This window comes from Gymnogyps californianus, chromosome 3 (assembly GCF_018139145.2).
Source record: "Gymnogyps californianus isolate 813 chromosome 3, ASM1813914v2, whole genome shotgun sequence".
Classification (NCBI taxonomy): domain Eukaryota; kingdom Metazoa; phylum Chordata; class Aves; order Accipitriformes; family Cathartidae; genus Gymnogyps; species Gymnogyps californianus.
The window spans coordinates 79,018,330-79,040,477 of NC_059473.1; the positions used below are offsets into that span (position 1 = coordinate 79,018,330).

The following is a 22,148-nucleotide window of genomic DNA, read 5'->3' on the forward strand; positions in this document are numbered from 1 at the left end:
CGATTATTCCAAAAATTTATGCATCTTCTTCCCTGGTAAATATGGAGCTAAAAATCTTTGAAAATAAAAAAAACCCTTGGGAAAGCAAGTTCACAAAGGTGTTAAGAAAAGCCCTAATCCCTCTATCTAGAGCATGACAGGTTGCTCTGTCCTTTTACTCCTGGGGAAGTTCACATCAGTGCATTGCCCTGCATCGCCCTGCTGTACGACGAGCGTGTCAGCCTACCGTGGGACCTCAGAGCTGGCCACCAGCAAGCACACGAGGTTCTCCACTCTTACTATTTAAAAGATATTACTGCTCATGCTCCAGTTATTGAGAACTATATCTTCTGCAGTAACAAGAGCTGCACACTTAGTATGCTGTGATTTTTTGTGTATTAACAACTTGTAAGTCTGTCTCCTTCCATCAAATTCTCTCTCCCCGAGACACAAAGTGATCGCCAGAACAAATGCATGGCTAGTACACTGAAGGGCTTATGTATTGACACTGTACCAACACTTTTAACTATATTCTTGGTGAGGCGTATGCTTGTTCTGAAACGAAGTAACTGAAGGTCGTGTATATATAGGTGCACTAGTCACGTAACGAAGGCAACCCTGAAGGCATGTATCTCCCTTCTGAAGAAACATGCTGCTGGGGTGAAAGAGCAGAAAAGTGTATTTTTATTTATTCCAAACCAATAGTTCCGGACAATTTAACCCGAGGCAGCAGTACCAAACGAGACGTCTTTCTCCGTGTGTCTCAAAAGCCGCGGGTTTTGCGTGCAAGTCCCAGCCAAGCGCCCGGGCTGCAGCCACAGCCGGTTTTAAGGTGCCCAAGTTCAGCGGGTGGCACCGCCGCGGGCTCCGCCGTCCCTGAGGGCTCGCCGCAGCCAGCCGCGCCGCCTCCTCCTTCCCCCGCCCGCCCCTTCGACGCCTTCGGCGCCCACCGGCAGCACCGGGCGGCGGGAGAGCCCCGCGGCGGGACCGGCTGCCGGGGGGGGGGGGGAGCGCGGCCGCCGCTCCCCGCCGCCGCCGCCGCAGGAGGGGCGCGCCGGGACGGGCGGCAGCTCCCGCCGCCTCGGCTGCCCCGGGCTCGGCCAGCGCGTCTCCGCTCGCCTCGCCTGGGGTGGCCCCCGCCGCCCGCAGCCCCCCGGGCCCGGCGGGAGGCGCCTGCGCGCTGCGGCCGCTCGGTGCCGGCCCCGGAGCTGGCGCCGCCCGCAGCCTCCCGCCGGCTTCTGCCTATTTTAGTCACAGCGGCGGCTGGGTGGCCGCGGCGGGACGCGGTGCCGGCAGCGCTGAGGTGCGGCAGCCTGAGCCCGTCCCGTCCGGGCGGCCGGGAAACTTTTCCGAGGGCGCGGGCAGGGCCGCGGGGCAGGTAAGGGGCGCGGGGAGGGCGGCAGCCGGCCGGGCCGAGCCGGGGCGGGCTGAATCCCCGGCGCTGCCTCCGCCCGCCCCCCGCCGGCGCTGCCCAGTCAGGCAGCGAGCGGAGCGTCGCCCCGCTCTGCCCGGGGCCGGGGGGCGAGGGGGAGCCGGGCCGCCTCCCGCCCCGCTGCGCTCCGGGGACACCCGCTTCGGGCCCGGGGCGGCGGCGGGGACTGGCCGTCGGGGGAGGGCTGCCGCCCCGAGGGCTCGGCGGGGCGCTGGGCGGCGTGTGACGGGGAGTAACGGCGGGCGGGTCGGGGCGCTCCCTGCCTTGGGAGGAGTGCGCTCCGCCCCAGCACGCCCCGCCGGTGCCGTCCGGCTGTGGTAACCGGAGCGCCCGAGTTCAGCCTCGGCTAGAAGTTGGAGAGCTTTGCCGTGTCCCCTTTGTAGAGGAGCGGGGCACGCTGCCCGGCTCTTCCCCTCCCGAGCGGCCTGTCTGAAGTGAGACTCTTCGTTATATCTCTGGGGTTCAGGGTTTATTTCTTAGGAAAGCGTGGTTTCTGGTTTCTCCTCGGGTGCAGCTGCTGCCCGCTCACACAGGAGCGGACTCGGGAAGTATCTCTACTTTCACAAAACCAACTCGGGATCCGGGGATTTCTTCCACTGACTAGGGGTTTGCTTCATAGGCTGCCGTTACTTGATTCTTCTCTCTCCCCATCAACAAATGGTAAGAGCAGATGAACCCTGAAATTAAGATCTGGTTTTGCATTTGCAGTTGTTTCTTTCCAAAGATAGAACGAACGATACAAACACTCCTTTTCCCCAAACTATAATATTTCTTTCCAAACATATTTTTCCAAACTGTAATATTTTACCACATTTTCTTCAGCTGTTCTGTAAAGCTTTGTGTGCGTTTAGGCTGTCAGTCACTTTATGGGCAAACATTTTGTATGGCTGATCTCTTGTAATATTGAATCATGGACCACCTGGTAGTGTTATAAAGATGTCATTGATGAAATCTGGCTTCCAGAACTAGGGCTTCTTGACACTCCGTTGATTAATGGGAATATGATTGCATACATGCAAGTAAAAATGTCTTCACTGATCACAGCAAAACAAGAAATGGTTTCCACATCTGCAGAACTGTTGCTGTGCAGGCTTTCCACAAAGTTCTGTGTGGTGCCAAATAATAAAGTAGCTTAAAATGTCAAGTTTTTAAGCAATGCCTTGCCTCCAAAATAGCAAGTACACTGCAAGTCCTGTAGTGAGGAGAATAGATATTGAAACAGAAGGAAATGTGATACAGGTGATTGTGAAGGCAAAGTTTGTAGCAGGAAAACCTTTTATGACAAAGTTGAGAACAGAAAGTTTACTAAGGATTCAAGAAAAGGGCTGTTAGCTGAAGCTGCATTTAATCTTTTTATTAAGTGTGCAGGCTCTTCAGAGATGAGATTTTATTTTATCATTTTAGTGTGTTCCACTATCTTGCGAAAAAGAACTCTGATCAGTGTCTCCAGGTAATGATACGGTACCTGTAACTGGGCACGCTGCTGTTGCCCAAAGAAAAGTCAGATATTGTACAGTGAACAAAGCCTCGGTTTGTGATTGTATTATGTGATGAAACTAAGAGTATGCTGGCTCTCATAGATAGAAAACTAATGAAAGTGATGCTAAACTGGTGCCACATGCATGCTTCTGCCTGGCTCTGTTTTGTATGTAAAGCCGTATGACACTTGTTCCAGTAAAGCAGAGAGTGGAACTGTACTTCTAACCTCAAACCCTCCAGTAAATATAAATAATTTCAGCAGCTCCATTAGGGCATCCTCGCTGCCTTTCACTGTGTTTCACTCTGGTTTAGAGCTCACGGGGTACATAAATGTGGCGTTTCATGGCTCAGTGTGCTGTTTTATCTGTTTGAACACATGGCTCGTGACACTACTTCTCCATAATCCAGCTGTACGTGCAGGGATAGTGCGATGAACCAAGCCTCTGTGTTTATTTATTTTTTTTGGAAATGAAGTTCAGGTCAGGCGGTTGGTTTCGTGGGAATACATTCCCGTCCAAAGGCACTACTACACCCTACAAACTCATTTAAGCTGAATTCTGCGGAGTTCAGCTGTAGTTCATTAACACAGTTTTAAAGCACTTGTGAAATATGCATTGTAGCTGCTTTCTCTATTATTAAAAGTTGAACTGTAGAAAAGCTTGAACTTGTGCTTCACTTTGCAGTTCCTGTTATAAAACACAATAAAACAGACGCCCTGAATTATTATTTGGCCAATGCTGTTCAACATACAAGAGCCTTGCTCAAATTTACCCAAGTGCTGGCAATCCATAGTTAGTTTAAAAAATGTCTGACTGTCATTCCATGCTCATGTTTCCTCGGAGCAAAAGACCTTAAAAAAAGGAGGGAGGGGATTATTCTTCTTAGTTTGGCAGGAGTACCACATGTACTTACAGTTCATCAGTTCTGATTCAAACTGGAAGAAAATCTGTAATTTTTTTTTTCATATTAGATACTATCTAGATGATAAGATAGATAGCATCTTCAGTATTGGCTTTGCAACCACAGAGGATTGCATTGTATATTTTACAGTGATAAATGAGGAATCGTTCAAGTACTGTAAGCTGTGTATAGTAAGCTGGTCTTTAAATATTTAAAGACTAAATAATAGCAGCTTCACTGTATGCAGTGCTTCTAATGAATCTTAACCTATTCTGTATAGCTGTGGGTTTTCTTTCTGTCTTGATGCCTCCCCCCACCCAGCTTTTTTCCACTTCTTGAAAAGATTAGTAGGAATTTGAGCAAATTGTAAGTAGAATCAGGCCTTCCCAGCTGCAGCCAAAAAAGCTCGATGAATTGGAAGTCCCATGAAAAGGCTCCCGTTAAAGGGCTCTGCTTTGGAGAAAGCAGTTCTGCCTCCGCTGCCGTAGGGAGACGGGAGTCAGGCCCAGCCTGGCAAGGAGGACAGCCAGTCACCAGCCTCGTGCCATTGGTGGGTCATTCATGTGGACCATTGACTTCAACACAGAGATGGCATTGGGGTGTCTCCAGGGTTAGGCAGCAGCTGACTGAAAGGGGTTCTTGGTTGAACAACCTTGAACGTGGGAGCCTAAATTCTGCCTGACCAGAGCAGGGTTTTGGCCCCGAAAAGTCCCACTTGGCTGGTGGTTATTTCTCAGAGCTGCCCTGAAGGCAGTGAAACACCACTGATGGCTGGACGTGCCCCAGCTGCTTGTTTTGTAGCTCTCAGCATTCCCAGAAGGATCGCTCTCTGAGAAGGTATCACTTCACATGGATGCTCCGGGGGTGGGGGTCCAATTTGGCAATTGCAGCTTGCACAGCCCAGGGGAGTAATGGAAGGACTGGGAAGCGTGCGGTTTGACCACTTTTCCTAACGCCTGAGATGCTTTACCTTCCAAGTGACAGCCTGCACTCAGAGCACTGATCCAGAGGGTGAGACATAGCGATGAGACATCAGTGAGACACAGGATGCCTTCCTCGGCCCAAGGGAGTGCAAACCCGTCTTCCCTCCTCCCATGAGGGTGCCCCGAGTGACTCATTTTGACTCGGGTGGGTGGGTCACTTGCTGCCCTTCTTGTTGAAGGTGTGATGTTGTGCAGAAAGGAGACTGAGGGAGGGAGAACCGCGCTGCAGTCGCTCTTCATTCTGCGATGGGGACACTCACCCGGGGAGCAGGATCCTGAGGCTCGGCTGCCAGGGTTGCATACATGTTTCGTGTTAAAGCATTCATTGATGAAACATCCCTTTCTTTGAAAAACATTGGCAGGAAGGGATGCTGGCTCCACATGGATGAACGTTTCTTCTGGAAGATCTATATGAGGCATAATTTCAGAGAGATACCTGTCTTCAGTGTTTTCTGTTGTCTGTAGTAGCTGCTTAGTTGGTATCTGAGATAGCTGGTCTTCCCAAGGAAATCTAGAAGCCTATGTAACTTTCCAGGTATATACAACTTTTTTATATTAAGTAACTTAAGACAAAAGTCCAGAAAACATCGTTGTGATCATCTAATCTGAATTCCTGTAGAATAAAATATAGAATTGTAGTAAATCAATTAATTTTTTAATAGTAGCATACCCAGATTTATTTTAGGTACCAGACAGCATCCTGACTTCCTTAATTCCCAGCAAAGGAAATCTTTAAAGCCATCCCATTAATTAATTACCTTTGCTATGTATGCTTGTGTTTCTTTGTAATCTGAATATATCTAGTTTTATAGTGACTGATTATCTTGATACCTTTGTCTTTCCGATTGGGTAGTCCTTTTCTTACTCATCCTCCTTCCGTCTTCCTGAATAGATGTTATGGACTGTGATGAAGCTACTGTAGCCTTCTCTGTATTGCACAAGCTGCGTTTTCTCGGGAAAACCCTGTGTTTTCCAGTATTATAATTACTGCTTTCTCTAGGATATAGTCTCAAGAAATTTAAGGTAAGCTAGCTTGTGTTGTTAGTTACTGTCCTAATTGCTGCATGCATGTTTTGAGCCTGGAGTGGGTTCAAGAACAGTTTATCACTGAAAATAGCTTGTTTATCTGCCCATACTTGCCTATAGGTGCGTAGCCATACCTCTCTGTAGGTGCATAGCTCCTCTGTGCACCAAGTTAGACACTGCATTGCAATTAAGAGTTTGGTTGTCTCGGTCCCTTTGGGTATCTAACCCCAAGTGAACAACTGCAGAAAGAAAATAGCTTGGGGAAAGCATGCTACATAAACAACCATTGAGAGCAATAGGTGTCAGTAGGGGGGCAGAGAGAGGATTTCAGAGATGTAGGGGTAATGGAAGGAAGGGGTACGTTAATCGACATATGCATTTACGTTGCATGTTAGAGGAAGTACTTGCTAAAATTAAGGAGCAGCTTCTTTTTATACATCTAAATGATGGCCAGACCAGATGTAACTTGCCAGCCTAGACGGGGCACTCGAAGCTTGACCCTCTGGAAGCGGGGGGCATCGAGGCTGGGAGGGCCCCCCTTGGCTGGAGGGACCGCTTGGTTCCCAGCAGAGTTGCTGGAGCAGCTTTGCTGACTGCCGAGCCAGGCTGTGGCCACTAGCTCATCTATAAACATCTACGCTGTAGATGGCTAAAACCAGTGAGACAAATCCTGCTAAATCCAGCATAATCTCATTTTGTACGTGAAAGCATATATGCTGTAAAGAAAAATCTTCCCTTTTGCTTCCAAACCTGTAGCAAACAATTCATCCAAGCTGGTTACACGATCAGCATGTACGGCTCTATGGCCTGTCAACACATACAGTGTGAAAGTGCTGAGGGCTTTCTGGCTGAATGCTTGGGATAAGACAACGGAGAACGGAGTATTCAAACTCTGAATAGCTTTACTTTTGACTTAATTAAAAAGACCAAAGAGAGAACTGCTGGTGGCCTCAGGGCTTTTATGGTTTATTTTTTGCAGAAATTATTGTGATCCAGACACAGTAACTACCACACAAAGCTTCTCAGAGTTGAATTTGAGTCGTCAGTGACAAAAATGGGGTGAAGTACCCAGTTCTCAAGCAAATTAAAAATGTACGTAATCGGTGATTCTTTGTGGGAATACTACAGTGTATGGGGAAAATGCCTGTTTGGGGAGGGGGAAGTTGTACTATGTGCATTTAAATTACAATATAAATTAATTCTGTTTTGACTGTTTTAGTGTACTGCTTATATGAAGTTTTAAGTTCCTGGCAGGTGTTTATTTTGGAGAGTATAAGTGAAATACTCCATTTAATGCTTTGAAGCTCCAGCAAACTCGTTGATTTTAACACTTTCTGATGACAGCTTAGTCCTTTCAGCAATGCTGTTGTTTGTCTTAAAGAAGTCCATGCCGCTGTATATTGCTCACATGTCTAGTCTGGACTGATTTTTCCCAGCACTTGATCTGCTCCTGCTGGAGAGGGTGGGATGCGTGGTGGGGCAAAACACTCAGAAGCATCTCAGTAATTCAGCCTGTGTTGGCAGGCCATGTCTCCTTCCTGAGCTGGGAGGAGACCTCTTCCATGCACCTCTGGCTCTGGCAGCCTACAGACGTCAATGCTGTGTTATTCTGAATACGGTAGTCACATAGCAGAGCCTGTGCTTGTGCGTGGTGCTCCTTCTTCTCTGTAGACAGGGGACAGAGTAGAAAGTATTCAACATTTACTTTGGGAAGATACAGTTCTTCAGGCTTATAATCCAAGATTCCTGCTGTAAATGCAGATTCCCGCTGAAGCTTGCTTGATCACCACCATCAAATGAACCTGTAGCGATAACTGTTCACCACAGCCAGGACAACTGAAGCAGGACGTCAAATAAGGCCACGTCAGTTGGCACGTTCCCTGTCCTGGTAGCTAAGAACGCCGAAGCATCTCAGTGAAAGGATGGTGTCCCCTTCAGGTGCTTCCAACTTGGTAATGCCGTACTATTGTGGGCACTTTGTAGACTGGTCCTCAGTGGAGGATGACTCACAGCTGGTACCACAGCTGTTTGGTTTTTTGGTTTGGCGGATTTTTCTCCCCCCACCCCCACTTGCAGTAGATGAATGGCTTAATTAGAGTCACTGTTCTGAAGCCCTCAGGAGTTTAAATTTTGGACGTGTAGAACTATAAAGAAAAATGTGAAAGGCCTTATCTAGCACTAAACCAATCAAAATTAGAAATTTTACTGTACTTAGACCCATACATACTATTGTCTCTGCTCTATTTAATACTTCATTAAAAAAACTACCAACAATTTTTAGCTCCCAAATCATGGAATAATTTCTTGATTAAAAAGAGGTGCATCCTCTCTTTCTGCCTGCAGTTCACTGGCAGCAAGCATGCCTGCTCTTAACCGTAGCCCTGAGAAACCAGGTCCATTTAGTAGCAGGCTTCACCAGTATTTCCAGAGGATTTGGTTTTGCCTGCACACCTTACGTAGCTCAGGAGAGTGTCATGTTGGTGAGGCTGTATTCTGTGCTAGCGCTGGCCTCCGTCCTTTGCCCTCCCTTTTGCCGAGATGGAGGGAGGCCCTCTCCAGCCTGGGTGACGCTGTAGCACAGTAAAAGTTCTCATTGTGCAGAACTACTGAAATAAGTGGGAATTTTGCTTACAGTGGTTTTGGAAGACAGGTCCCATTCCAAAAATAAACAGTTACAAATACAGGACAGTTTTTCCAGGCCTTTGGTTTTGTGCATGATGATCCTCTATCTGTGTCCTAGTGGTGTGCTGTTCTTTCCAAATTATTTTGACCCATCTTGTCATGAATAGATGTTTTACAGCAATGCTATGAGCTGTAGTGTGGGCAGACTGTGAATGCTATAAGCGAATTGGAAATTGAACATAATTTTTGTGAAATTATTGCAACTTCATGTCAAATTATTGCAATGTGTGACTTTGCATGACAAAAAGACGTTGGTAATGGAAAGTAGATTACAGTATGGATCCCCGGTGTTTTTGTTTGTGGCATGCATACAGCTTCCCATGTAACTTCTCAGTCATGGTTCCATTCAAAACACTGAATTTTTTGTAGAAATTAGGGTCTTCATGAGAACTGCTCAGAACAAAACGTTGGCAATAGAGTAGAAGTATTAACAATAATCCAAAATCACTGTTATCAATGATTCTATTTAAAAAAACAATCAAACAAAAAACTTCTGCTGCCGATTTTTGACTGTGCAGTGGAAATGCTGACTGGATTCAGAACACAAGGTCTGGGAACTGCATGTTCTAGTTTTATTTTCTTTTGGTTCAGAAATCTTACCCCTTGATCACAGAAGTACTGCCTAAAATTCCTCATGCTCTTACCGTGCCTAGGTAACTTCTTCGTAGCTGCTGCAGTTCTCACCTCCCATTCTCCAAGGGCTAAATCCTGCATCCAGGGGGAATCCTGTACCAGAGAAGAGTATTTGGGTAAAGAGACAAACAGAAAAGCTTATAGTTACAAACTACCTCGTTCTTGTAATGCTGGTTCTTCCACTGCAGTAGGATATCAAGCACTTTAATTTGGAGAGGTTCCGTGCTCTTTAGCTGTGATATTTTTATGGGCCAGTGACTTCCCTATCACCACTCCCAGAGAGGGAGAGCTCTCCTCCTAACCTTTTCTTCTGAACTCTGCTGCTCAGTTGTTTAGGATTTTATGTCTTTATTTAGCATTCGTGTTTTTGTGTCATGGTATTAATGATGGGGCTTGAATGAACTTAAAAGAAGTAAAGCTGTAGCAGCTAGGAAATGTGATACAACTTTGGTTTATTCATTTCTTAGACCTGTCACTGTAAAAAAAAAAACACCACTGAAAGCCCTGCTGAATGATGCTGCATGCTTCGCTGCACCAGCAGTACTTTTTAAGTATTGACTTCTGTGGCTCTTGGAAAAAAAAAAAGCTACCTTTGATACTCTAGAGAATCTAAAAATTTAGATAGCAAGATATTTCTTAGCTTCCCTGCTGTTTTACCAGGAAAAGAGCCAGACAGTTAAAGACTTTGGTGGGTTTCAGTCCTGATTACGCTACTGATAGACTCTGGCTTTGCAATTTCTACCATGTCTAATCTCACACTGAAGCATGTATTTTTACTTTAAAAGACAGACATAGAAAACTGGGTTTGATTTTTTTTTTTTAATTTATTTTGGTTTTTTCCATGCTTTTCAGTTGTGTATTTTACTTTTTATTTAACTCTTAGGAATATATTATCATATGGAAACAAATAGCATGTTTAACATTTTACATTGTTGAACAATAAAATTATGTGGTCCGTGGCATGAAATTATACGAGGTAGAACTTTGAATGTTATAAAATTGCTTTGTAAATGCTCTTTGAGAAGTATTTTGCAGGACTACTTCGTGTTCTAACAACATAATCTGTATAAAGCTGCCTTTAAGCTTTGTAGCCTTCCTTATACATGACAGCTTTTTGCCTGTCATCGTTGGAGTAGAAAAGACCATCCGGGGTGATACTTGGGTTTCCCTTATTGTGGTGTTTGGGGATGTAGTTTGTTGTCTCTGGGGGCAGAGAGCAGCCTTCCTCAACTCATTGAGAGTGGTTTGACCGAAATTTAGAGTGAGATGGAGGAGGTGAACAAGAGTTCACTGTCACTTCTTGTCCAAGAGCTAGGTAGGGCACTAAATGAGACTCGCAGGCAGCAGGTTCAGGACCAACAAATGCAACTACCTTCTCAGCAGTTAGGCTGTGGGAAGGCTTGTCACAGGATGTTGTGGATGTGATGTACAGGTTTACATGGATTCAGTGGCGATTTGCCAGTTGCTACAGCATTCATAGATACAGAAACATGATCTTCAATTGAATGAATATTAAGGTTTGATCCTGGAATCACAGGGCTACAAGGGGAATTGGAAGATTGTAATGCAGTCTGTGGTTTTAGACAATAAAAGCTTTGATAGAGTTTAATTGATGAAAATCATTTTATAAGTAATTCGTCTTTTCTTCACTTGTCCAGATCAGATGATGCTATAGATGACACGGCTGAAGTCAAAACAATGCATGAACTGATGAGAAACAGCATTGCCTTCTGAGAACATTAGCTTCCTAGTTGCTGGAAATCCTAAGTGCGACTTTACTACCAAAAGAGACCCTGACGTTCTGTGATCATTGAGCAGAGTTTGCAAGAATGGAAAAGCAAAGGACCCCACTAGCTACATCTCATAAGTAGAAATTTCCAAGATTCAGCTGAATCGAAAAATTATTCCAGCCATGGGAGAAAATGCAAGTTTTTGGGAAAGTTTGATATATGCACATCCTACGTGTACCACTTGGAAGCAAGAGGCAGAGGGATCTATCTACCACCTAGCCAGTATTCTCTTTGTTGTGGGCTTCATGGGTGGAAGTGGATTCTTTGGGCTTCTCTATGTCTTCAGCTTGCTTGGATTGGGCTTTCTCTGCTCTTCTGTTTGGGCTTGGCTGGATGTCTGTGCTGCTGATATATTCTCCTGGAATTTTATACTGTTTGCTATATGCTTCGTCCAGTTCATTTACGTTACCTACCAAGTTCGGAGTGTTTCCTTTGACAGAGAATTCCAGGAACTCTACAGCGCTCTCTTCCAGCCTCTGGGAATTTCCTTGACTGTCTACAGGAAGATCGTCTTGTGCTGCGATGCAGAAGTGGTTACCCTAGAGAAGGAACACTGTTATGCCATGCAGGGCAAAACACCTATTGATAAACTGTCCTTGCTTGTGTCAGGCAGGTTTGTATCAGTTTGTTCAGACTTACTGCAAATACCTTTATTTTTTCCTCCTTCTTGAAAATGAAAGCAAAAACATGCCTGATTTGTGTGTTGTTTGTTCATTTTCCAGTACAGTAGATTAAATATTAATGCAAGTAATATAAATATTAATAGGCTAAATACACTTGTCTAGGACAGCACTAGCGTAAAAACACTAAGCACAAAATCTGTAATAGCATAAAGAAAAGGATTTTAAGTCATTCTTTTCCAGACCACTGTATCATAGCACTTAGCAGGTTAGGCAGATAAAGGGAACAAATGTGTGCTTCAGTCTTCAGGCTATGGTTTGCTATCTATCTACTGCCTAGCTGATGAACACAGCATCTTTCTTATTTTTCGTTGCTAGTATCATCTGAAACAGGACTAAAAGGTAGTTATGAAACGGAATATACTGAGATAAACTCTGTTTAATAGAGATCTTGACTTTGATACAGATTGTATTTGGTTGCTTTCTGGGGGGTGGGAGAAGAGAGGGAGTAAGGGAGAGCAGAAGGCCTAAAAGCGCCCTTCCATTACAAGGGGACATAGTTGAGCCCTATCAAGATTTGCAGAACTCAGTCTACAGTTACTGTATACTGTGGCCTTTAGTTAGACCCGGAGGCAATAAATCCACCTGCTTGTACTCCCTGCTTACTGGAGACCCTTCTGGCAACCTTGCGGATGCTTTCCTGAAGGGAAATACTAGCTTTCGTACAGTGTACAAAGTGGTATACAGTACTGGACCACCACAAGAGTAGATGGGATACCCAGAGATGATGGTCATGGTCTGTCTTTGATGGGACACTTTGTAGGTGCATTTTGACAGCCTGCTGCATGGACAGATGGAATTTGTAGGCAGCTTGAAACTCAGCTGATTTAGGACTACTTGCAGTGAACAATATGGATTTTAGGTAGTTGTCCTTAGTGACACCGTGGTTCAGAGCATTCTTGGGAGCTGTCTGGAAAGTACCACGTGGAGGTTGCTTTTGGTCATAGTCATACTGAAGGAGAGTTATCCATCCTTCTACATGCGCAGCCAGTTAGTAATCATGCAGGGAGTTCCTGCTACCCCTCTTTGTGCAGTATAGGGCTGCTGCTTCTGATTTTGTAAGAAGCATTAATGTCGGTGCAGAGCAGATGTGAAAAGGGGACTCCTACAGCTTGCTTTTTTTCTTTTAGCTCATGAGGTTTAAGCGTACGTTTCCTGCTTGTGTGCCTTCAAACTTAAATACGGTTTAAAAAGTAGAAAGAAAATTTTACTTTGGCATCTGCAGAAGGCCACAGCATTCACACAGAGATCTCATACCTCCATGCTGTTCTCCCGGCTCCAGAGACAGTCCTGTGGCCTTGTAATTCCTGTTAAACATTGAGAGAGCCCTACCTAACGCATGCCATGGGGAACTCCTGCTTCCCACTCCCTGCTTTTGTCCCTCTGTTCCCTCTAAAATGCGTATTTGGCAAACCTAGAAGTATATCCCATGGATTTCAAGTGAAGGAGGCAAACAGTGTTATGCGCATTGGTCTTTCACCTCTCCAGTGCATGCTGGCCTTTTCATGGCAAAGCTTGCACGTCGCTGCACGGACCTGCCCCAGAGAGAATAATATGACTTGAATAAAGCCTGGAAAGATTTCCATTTCAGTTGCACGATTGTCTTGTATTCTCTTTCAACTGGTCTGATCAAGTTGTGTTCAAAAATATAATTAGGATACTGTTGGCCAGTGATTGGTTTTTCATGCTCTCAAAGCTATATTTAAACTCCTCACATAGTAGAAATAACACATTCTTGTTGCAGTCATTGCTGCTCTACAGGTAGTACTAACAAATTAACACATCTTATCTTGGTAGGATCAGAGTGACAGTTGATGGGGAGTTTCTGCATTATATTTTTCCTCTTCAATTTCTGGATTCTCCTGAATGGGATTCACTGAGGCCCACAGAAGAGGGAATTTTCCAGGTAAAAGTGGAGGTGTTTTGGTTTTTTTTACTACTACAGAAAACTGTGTACTAATTGGTTTAGAAATAAGTTCATTTAGTTGTGGGTTTCATTTGTGAAATTATACAAACAAGTGGTGTTCCATTAATTTGGGGAGGGAAGTCCTCTTTACCCGCTGGACTGATTATGCTGTTTGTATCTTCTTTCTGTTTGTATCTTGTTGTTACAACGAACGGGGTTTTCCTTAAAGCTAATCTGGGAGGTAGACTCTGTTTGCGTTCTTTGGCTGTGCTAAAAATCCAGCCCTGAGAAACCAGGTTTGCAGGAGGTGGGTGGAAGTTGGTGCTGAAGAGGCTTCCCTACGGGAGGTGACCCGGAGAGCAGGGGCTGGGGAGAGGCGTGCCTGTGGTACAGCTTGGCATGGGGGGACAGCGTGGGACACGGTGCCCATTGGGGCTGCCCCCTGTGATCCGTGAGCCCTCTCACTGCTGTCACTTGACTGACACGCTAGCTCCTGCCTGTGTGGGATCTGATGTCTCGTGTCACGAGGGTAAATGGCATTTGTCGAGAGCTTTCTTTAGACCTGCCTTTCCAGCTGGGGCTTCCAAGAGCGAAGCAGGGAGTGCAGGGCCGGGGCGTCCTGGCTGGGGCTGCCGTTCAGCGTGGGCATAGGCATACTGTCACTGAGGCCAACAAGACGCAATCATTCGGTCCATTCCCGGTCACCCTTCTCGCTTGTCTTTTGCATACAGTAGACCTCGCAGAGCTCTCTGGCTGGATTAAATGGCTTGAATTGCAGTAGGTGCAAAGACGTGAAGTGTACGATACAGACACAGCCTGCGTGCCTGCTGAGAGAGGGGGGTGCTTTCTGAGCAAGGGCAGCAGCGGCAATATCACTGCCTTATCACCTAGCTCATTTTAATTTTCTCTTCTATAGGTAACACTTACAGCAGAGACAGATTGTCGGTACGTGGCCTGGAGGAGAAAGAAGCTGTATCTGCTGTTTGCTAAACACCGTTTCATCTCCCGCCTGTTCTCAATTTTAATTGGGAGTGACATTGCTGAAAAACTGTATGCCTTGAATGACAGAGTGCACGTGGGGAAAGGCTTTAGGTACGACATTCGGTTACCGAACTTCTACCACATCTCGCTGCCAGAGACCCCTCCGGTGCAACCCTCCCACCACCTACAGAGAGGGTCCCCCCGGCGCAAGCCCACGGGGGTTACAAACTGCAGCTCCTTCAGCACACAGTCCTAGGAAGGAAAAATCTGCTGCAGCCATTCCTCAAAGTGATGAAGGGAAATGCAAAGTGGTGAAGCAGAAGAGCAGAAAGATGAAGCAGAATGAGACCCGATCAAGCCAAATTTGACTGACAAGTGCCATTTACTTTCATTGGAGTAGCTTGAATTCTTCCTCTCTCTAGAGCCAGTGGGTTGGCTTCTGCATTTTGACTGTTTGTGCAGTATGTTTAGTTTCTGTTGAGTCTTTTGTTGATCTTCCATCTCCTTACTTTTGGAGGAAAACAAATCATAACAGGCTGAAGTTTTGTTGTAATTGTGGTGGCCTCTGTGTTGTATTTTTAAAAAGACCAGACCCACAGTATTTGTAATTATACTGTCTCAAAATTATTTGCCATAATGAAGTATAGTCAGTATAGTCAATGAAAACAAGTTGTCTTCAAAATATAGCAACTTGCTTGTAACATTCATATTTATGCCACGTGAATATTGTGTCAATTAACTGGAAGAATATTGCAGAAAAAGACTAAGAGACCGATTGTATTGGTTTTGTTTTTTAAAGAAATGAAAGATTTTGAAATGCACAGCAAGATTCTTAAAAAACAAACAGAAGGAAACAACAAATTCTGTCCCATGAGTGATTGGTTTCTCTCTGTCCTAAAGACATATTGTGTGAAAACAAACATAAATATAATTGCTGGCATTAGAAAAGTAAAGCAGTTGTAACTGCTGCAAATATAGCTTAGGGAAACCATTGTGTAGTGTTTCTGATAGAATGTGATGCTATAGGACCTAGGCTTCCACAGTGTCAGTGCCATTTGTGACGTACAGTAAATACTGTTAATCAATCAACTGCCAAACTATTGGAGTTTGTTTTACAATATTCTTTTTAGCCAGGTTTGTCAGGAAGAAACTAAGAAACAGCCGCAGCAATAAATACAATTTTTAACCGAAACATTCTTGTTTAGCTTCCAGAGTCACTTTTCTGTGCCTATGAAGTTCTTGATTTAAAAGGTATTCTCTCCCTAATTCTGTGGCGTTTTAATGGCGTAAGGGAGCACCAGCTCACGCTTTGGTAGGAGAGAGTTGGTTTCAACCCTTGAGGTCACTGTGCCTTTAGGGAGAAGTGTCTGAATGTCTTTGCTAACTGACCTTCCTGCTGCTATGCCTGATGCCTGCCAGTAATCAAAAAATAAGAAGCATTACTATTTTATGAGACTGTATTGCTGCTTGATATATCTGGAGGTAGATCACATTTTTAATATTTTAAAATTGCTGGACTGTTTGGTAGGACAACCATTGTGTGTTTGTGTGTGTGCGGGTATACATACAAGTTTAGGTCTGGGGAGTTGTTGCTGGAGGACTTAAAATAATGATACAACCTCATGCTTGAAAGATAATCATGCAGTATGTATAAGAAAGCTATTAGAAGTGATATGAAACACTACCTGTTTGAAGGACCTTCAGCGTAGAGCAGATAACGTTGTACATTATGTCCCTTTCTCAGAGGGGAAAATCTGCCACACATAAATACCATAGCATGCAACGTGATAATCCCCAAATCCTTCTAATAACCCTTCCACACGCTGTATTCCGTATGTATTACTTAATGTGTGAAGTCCCTGAGTCACAATGCTACTTTGTCTAGGTCAAAAGAGAAAAAATGCAAACTGAGAGTTCATTGACGGCTATTAAAGACCGGCCCAGAAAATAACTAAGGCACAAAGTGTCGGAGGCTGGCAGTGTGTAGTAAGGACGTACAGCTGTGTGTGCCCTCTTCCTATACTTTTCACAGTTAAGCGACAGGATAGCAGGCTGCCTGACCTCTTGGTATGACTCAGCACAGGTATTCTCATGTAACTTCAGCTCTGTGATTAGTGTCATGTCTTACTTGTCGGCGGTGCCCGGTGCCTGAGGTGGGTAAGAAGTGTGTCATCTCTCGTGGATGTTGTCACTTAGGCTGCGCCTCACGATTCCCTCTCCGCTTCACCCAGCTGAGCTGCTCTGAAAACCTTACACTGGTTTTTAAAAGGTGATTTAAAAATAGGCCCCCATCTCTCATTCTGATAAAATAATGAGAATTTATAAATTTCTTGTGCTATAACATGTGTTGGACCAATATGAAGTTTGTACTTAATGTTTTATGTGTTAACAATCTACAAACATAAAAAGATTATAGTCTAGAAACATGAAAGAGATGTTATTCTAGACTTAGGCGTAATGTAAATCATCGATTAATTCTTTCCTCGGTTTTCTTGAATATGTGGGCTTGCCCCATATATTCAAGAAAACTTGCCTTGACTTAAATAGGGTCAGCACTTAATAAACTAGTATGATCATCTTCACTTTCAAAATAAGACCAAGGAGTCTTGCCCACCCAATTTCTGTATTGAGCTTATATATTCTATTTAACCTATAGCATACTGCTTAGAAAGATACCTGCTCTAGAGTGATGGGTGCTTCATTACATACTTTGGTAATTTTTTCTTCTTTGTGACTGGTGTGTGCCTTGGTTTCAGCCTGGTTTCCAACCACAATCCTCTGTGATGCTTTTCTCTGCTGGAATCAGTTACTATCAGAAATCTCTACTAGGACACGTCTGAGTCAATATCTGAACATGCTCCTAGCTAATCTTGTTTAGCTTTTGCTACGGTGCTTTTTGGGCTTTGAGTCACTTTTTAAAAATTGTTTCCAGTTTTCCAGCATCTGTTTGAGTCATGACTAGCAGAACATTTCAGCTGTAGAATTCAGGGTGTATATATCTACAATAATATAAGTACACACAAAAGGACTGGAAGCAAGACAGCAAGCCCTCTCCACCTCTGGTTTTTTTTAATCTTGACAGCACTTCTAAAATGTACTGTAAAATATGCTCTGGTATGTGACTCATAAACCACTGTTTTGGGAGAGCTGTATAATCTACCTAAGTAAAGACATACTCAGATTGATGTCAGTGAAATAATACAAGCTTTTGTGGTATCATATACACCTAGTCATTAGAGCGTTGGGGTTGTTCAGCCTGGAGAAGAGAAGGCTGCAGGGAGACCTTATAGCAGCCTTTCAGTACTTAAAGGGGGCTTACAAGAAAGATGAGGACAGATTTTTTAGTAGGGCCTGTTGCAACAGGACAAAGGGTAATGGTTTTAAACGGAAAGAGGGTAGATTCAGACTAGATATAAGGAAGAAATTTTTTACAATGAGGGTGGTGAAACACTGGAACAGGCTGCCCAGAGAGGTGGTAGATGCCCCATCCCTGGAAACATTCAAGGTCAGGCTGGACGAGGCTCTGAGCAACGTGATCTAGTGGAAGGTGTCCCTGCTCATTGCACGGGGGTTGGACTAGATGACCTTTAAAGGTCCGCTCCAACCCAAACCATTCTATGATTCTATGATTATTTATAGGTTAGTAAACATCTGGAGCTAGATGAAGCTCTAACTTGAGCATCATCCAATTTATGCCTATGTTATTACTCAGGAATAACTATCAGTGAGGTGGTCAGGCTCCTTCATAATCGGTTTCAGTGAACGGATACTTGAGTCCATGCTGCTTTGTGAATTGAGGACACAATCAATGAATCCTTTTCTTGATCTGCGGTGATTCCCCTTTACTCACATTTTACATTTTTAACAGTTTCATAATCTTCTATGGGGTTATGTCTACATTTGTATACTGTTACAGGTAAGAGTGGCAGAATCTGGTGCACGTGATGATTTGCTCATTCATCAGCATCAGTTGATCTTCCAGAGTTTTTATAATTGTGAACATCACGCTGAATCACCCTTACAGCCTGCAGAACGGTTCAAATTTACTGCACAAGCTAAAAAAATACATGGCCTAGGACAGTCCAAAGAGAAAAAAAAACAGAAAAAAGAAAAAAAAAAAGAGAGCACTCAACCTCTTACAGGTTTTATCCAGGAGAGGTTTATTTTAGGGGCTTGTGGCAAATTAATTTATTGGATGCAGCAATGTATTGTGAGAGCTTCAAAGTGAGTCTTGCCTATTTAGGGGCATGGGACTGACCCTGCAATTCTTTCATTAGGCATTATTTTCTTAACTAGTAGTAGTGTAAGTACAGGTAATAGATTGTAAGCGATGTTTTTAATCCATCGTGCAACTCCACTCAAAACTACAGAATAACCAGAGAGAATGTATCCCAATGTACTATTATAACTAATAATGCTATGCAAGGCAAATTGTAAGTAAGTGCTTAATGAAAAAGATTATTTTATGCAGTTGCCTATGATAACAGCGGCTGGACTTGGTGACTGAGGAGGGCCATCCCCGTCCTAAATTTTCAGGAATTAATTGTCCCGCAACAAACCAGCAAATATGACAGTGATCAAAGGAAACTCAGTAATGGAAAGAATGATGGCAAACTATACGTATAGATACATGACCTCCGCTAGGATAAAGCTGGGAAAGCTGGATACGTGCTTGGATGAAATTGTGTAGTTTTGCCACACCAGAAAAAAGGCATATGTTTGCAGTAATTAAATAATATGTTGATGCTACATTTCCAGCAAAAAAGTGCTCTACAGTTTTCAATTATTGTAAATGATAAATACAAGACGTATTTGGGCTCAATATACATGAAAAATTAAAATACAATGTTGTACTGCTCATATAAACAGGACTTGCAAACCATGTGTTAAAAATGAAACAAATACATAGCTATTTAGATAGAAGAAAACTATTTAAATAGAAAAGGAAAAAATGAATATCTGTTTGTGGAATTCAGATGTTAACAGATTAAATATTTTTCTTTCTATTCCTGTAATAATTGAATGCATATTCTTCTGCCCCAAAGTGTTACTGCATAACAGACATTTTTTACAGTACAACAAAATAAATACCTTATTAAGCTGATTTGTTAATCCCTCTTGACAATGCTTACTTTGATTACATTAATATGCATAAAAATATAATAGATTGAGGGCTCCCAAGGGAAAGCACCCTTTTTTTCCTGTTTGTCTAATTCATGTTAACTTTCCTTTCTTGTAGATTTTTGTGTCCCTTGAGTTTCTGCTTACTCCAATTCTACTTCTGTGTGAATCAAAAGAGTTAATTGAACTTAGCATGTAAATCAAGCCACCTCATCCTGATGAATCAAACAGTGTAGGTGGAGCTTCATCAGTAGGAGTGGGTAGGAGAAAGGCAGCGCAAGCACGTCATGTGCAAGCCCCAGGATTCGGGGTCGCGTCCCAAACTACGGCTGCCAAAGCCCTTCTAGAGGGTAGCTTTGCAGGTGGTTCTGCCAGCAGAGGGTTTGGACGTAAATCATCACTGCAAGCCACAAATGTTGTTAAACGTTGTCATAGACCGGGAAAAAGACGGGACGTTCCCAGAAGCTTGTGGGAGCAGAAGGATTTTATAGCAGTTATTCTTCTGCTGTGGATTCCCAGGCAATTTCATTCAGTTGTCAGTTCCACCACAGTTCCTAATTTAAGGGATCTGTGGTGTATTGTGGGGACGGGACTATTTCCCTACCTCAGTGGGGTTTTGAAGATAAATGATGATAAAAGATAGATGATTTAAGAACTCAGACACTGAAGTCATATACACAAACAACTGCAATAAAATAATGGTGGTAGTAACTATTTTAGCAGTGAATCCCATAGTTTTTGTTGTATCCACTAGTAACTCTCCACCCAAACTTGTCTAAAGCCTGGGGGATATAATAAGTTTCTGGGAGTAAGGTACGTGAGGCTGAGAAAGACACTGAAGTCAAAAATCCCATTACATGGATAAATGCTCTATGTCATTGTATAGAAGTGGGCAGCACCATCACCTTCTGTAGCAACCGCATGTCATAGGCAACCATAAAGCATCTCAGATGTGTGAAAGGAGGTGAGCGGGTCCCTGTCCCGACGCAGGGATTCTGGCTGGATGATCCCAAGTAGCTGGCACCCTGCCGGAGCCGGGGCTCGGTGGGGGTGAGGCACACATCTCTGTTTAGCGTTTCCCATGTGTAGGTTTTAGGGACTCCAAAGAAGCATACAGGGCAAATTAGATACCCAATGCTGGGTTTGGACTTCCAGGGGCCAGCTGTACGACACAGCTACAAGGGTGGGATACCGGCAGGTAAGCTATGGGATGGGTTTAAAACACGTTAGGTATGACCCTGTATCTTCCCATATGCGTTCTTTTACACTGGGGTAAACAAAAAATAACTTACTCTGTAACAAAAGTGAGGCAAGCCAGTTCACATCTGCCAGGATACACAAGGATGAGCATCAGCAGTTCCTACAAAACAGCCGTTGTGCTGGAAATCCTTACTGTGCTTTGTTCATCTAAGTAAGTCGTTCATGTTAAAATCTTTAAAACTTCTACTGAATCCAGTTGTAGCAGCTATTCTATTTTACTAAGAGATTTAGCTTAGATAAAATATTTTGAATACTTATTTTGAATATGAAGCAAAACTGTTCTGTTTTCATTTACAGAAAGGTCGGGTCCTCTCAGATGATATTTTAAAGCAGATCCCCCTAGTGAGGTGAATGGGAGTACTTCTTAAAAACCAGTCATACAGCCAACACCATGCTCTGTTTTTTACTGGGTCTTCATTTTCTTGTCCAGTTATGGCTTTTCAAAAACATAGTGTTCTTTCAGTATATATGTTCATTATTTAAAGAATTAATGAGTAAGTATTAGTAGGAAAAAATACAATAAATACTGATATTCTGAAATCAGATATGGAACATAAAACATTTTTACATTGGTTTTGATTTTACAAATTATTAGTACTTTTTTCTTTACTATAGTCATTGCCATTTTAGTTCTGAAACTGCTTTATACAGTGGTGTATGTACTTAAGCTAATACTACAGGCAAAAGCAATAATCATATGTATCTGTATGTTTATTGCAGTCTATATCCCTGTTTTTAACCCTATATAATAGGGGTTTGTTTGTTGCTTTTTTCTTTACAGAACAAGGAAGTATAATAAACATTACTCAGAAGACTGGTCTTATTTATTCATTGAAATGAGAGGAAAATGTATTTTTTTAATTCTGTGTTTGCCTTTACTCTCAAAGATCACGGTAGCAAGAAGCAGTTGTGGTATACTATAACGCGGCACACATTTTGATAGTCATTTACAATATGCACAGCTGAAGTCCAGCATCTGGATGTACAAAGCAGCATAGCTGGGGTGCACAGTAGATGCAGACCAGACGCCCCTTGGTGATTGTTTGATGCTGACTCTTCTGAAATGGTAGAGGAGGCAGCTAATCCAGAAATTGGGTGCTTATTATCTCCTTGAGGTTTATGCTCAAAACAAGGAGTATTTCAAAGTCTCTTATGTAGGACTGCTAATCTGATCAAGTGCATAAAATGCTCCTGCTTGATACATCAACCCGTTTCTGTGCATTTGGACCAAACTTGTGCATTCCTGGTTTGCTTTTTGCCCTTGAACTTTTGTTCCTAGCATTTATTTTGGCTTAC

At 43.5% G+C, this 22,148-nt stretch overlaps 1 protein-coding gene across 1 annotated transcript; it reads left to right on the forward strand.

Annotated features, from left to right (window-relative positions):
• Positions 1–1,287: 1,287 nt before the first annotated feature.
• On the forward strand, positions 1,288–15,650 carry POPDC3 (popeye domain containing 3). The gene is made up of 4 exons (XM_050894498.1): positions 1,288–1,357; positions 10,773–11,517; positions 13,382–13,490; positions 14,407–15,650. The coding sequence occupies exons 2-4, from the start codon at positions 11,027–11,029 to the stop codon at positions 14,725–14,727; spliced, it is 921 nt and encodes a 306-aa protein (XP_050750455.1). The 5' UTR covers positions 1,288–1,357; positions 10,773–11,026; the 3' UTR covers positions 14,728–15,650.
• The last annotated feature ends 6,498 nt before the right edge of the window (positions 15,651–22,148 follow it).

What these genes read in the sequence shown, in the direction of transcription:
- POPDC3 (XM_050894498.1), top strand. Translation starts at nt 11,027, where the DNA reads ATGGGAGAAAATGCAAGTTTTTGGGAAAGTTTGATATATGCACATCCT. An exon ending in TCCTTGCTTGTGTCAGGCAG is followed by an intron (nt 11,518 to 13,381) that starts GTTTGTATCAGT and finishes TTATCTTGGTAG; the next exon opens with GATCAGAGTGACAGTTGATG. An exon ending in CAGAAGAGGGAATTTTCCAG is followed by an intron (nt 13,491 to 14,406) that starts GTAAAAGTGGAG and finishes TCTCTTCTATAG; the next exon opens with GTAACACTTACAGCAGAGAC.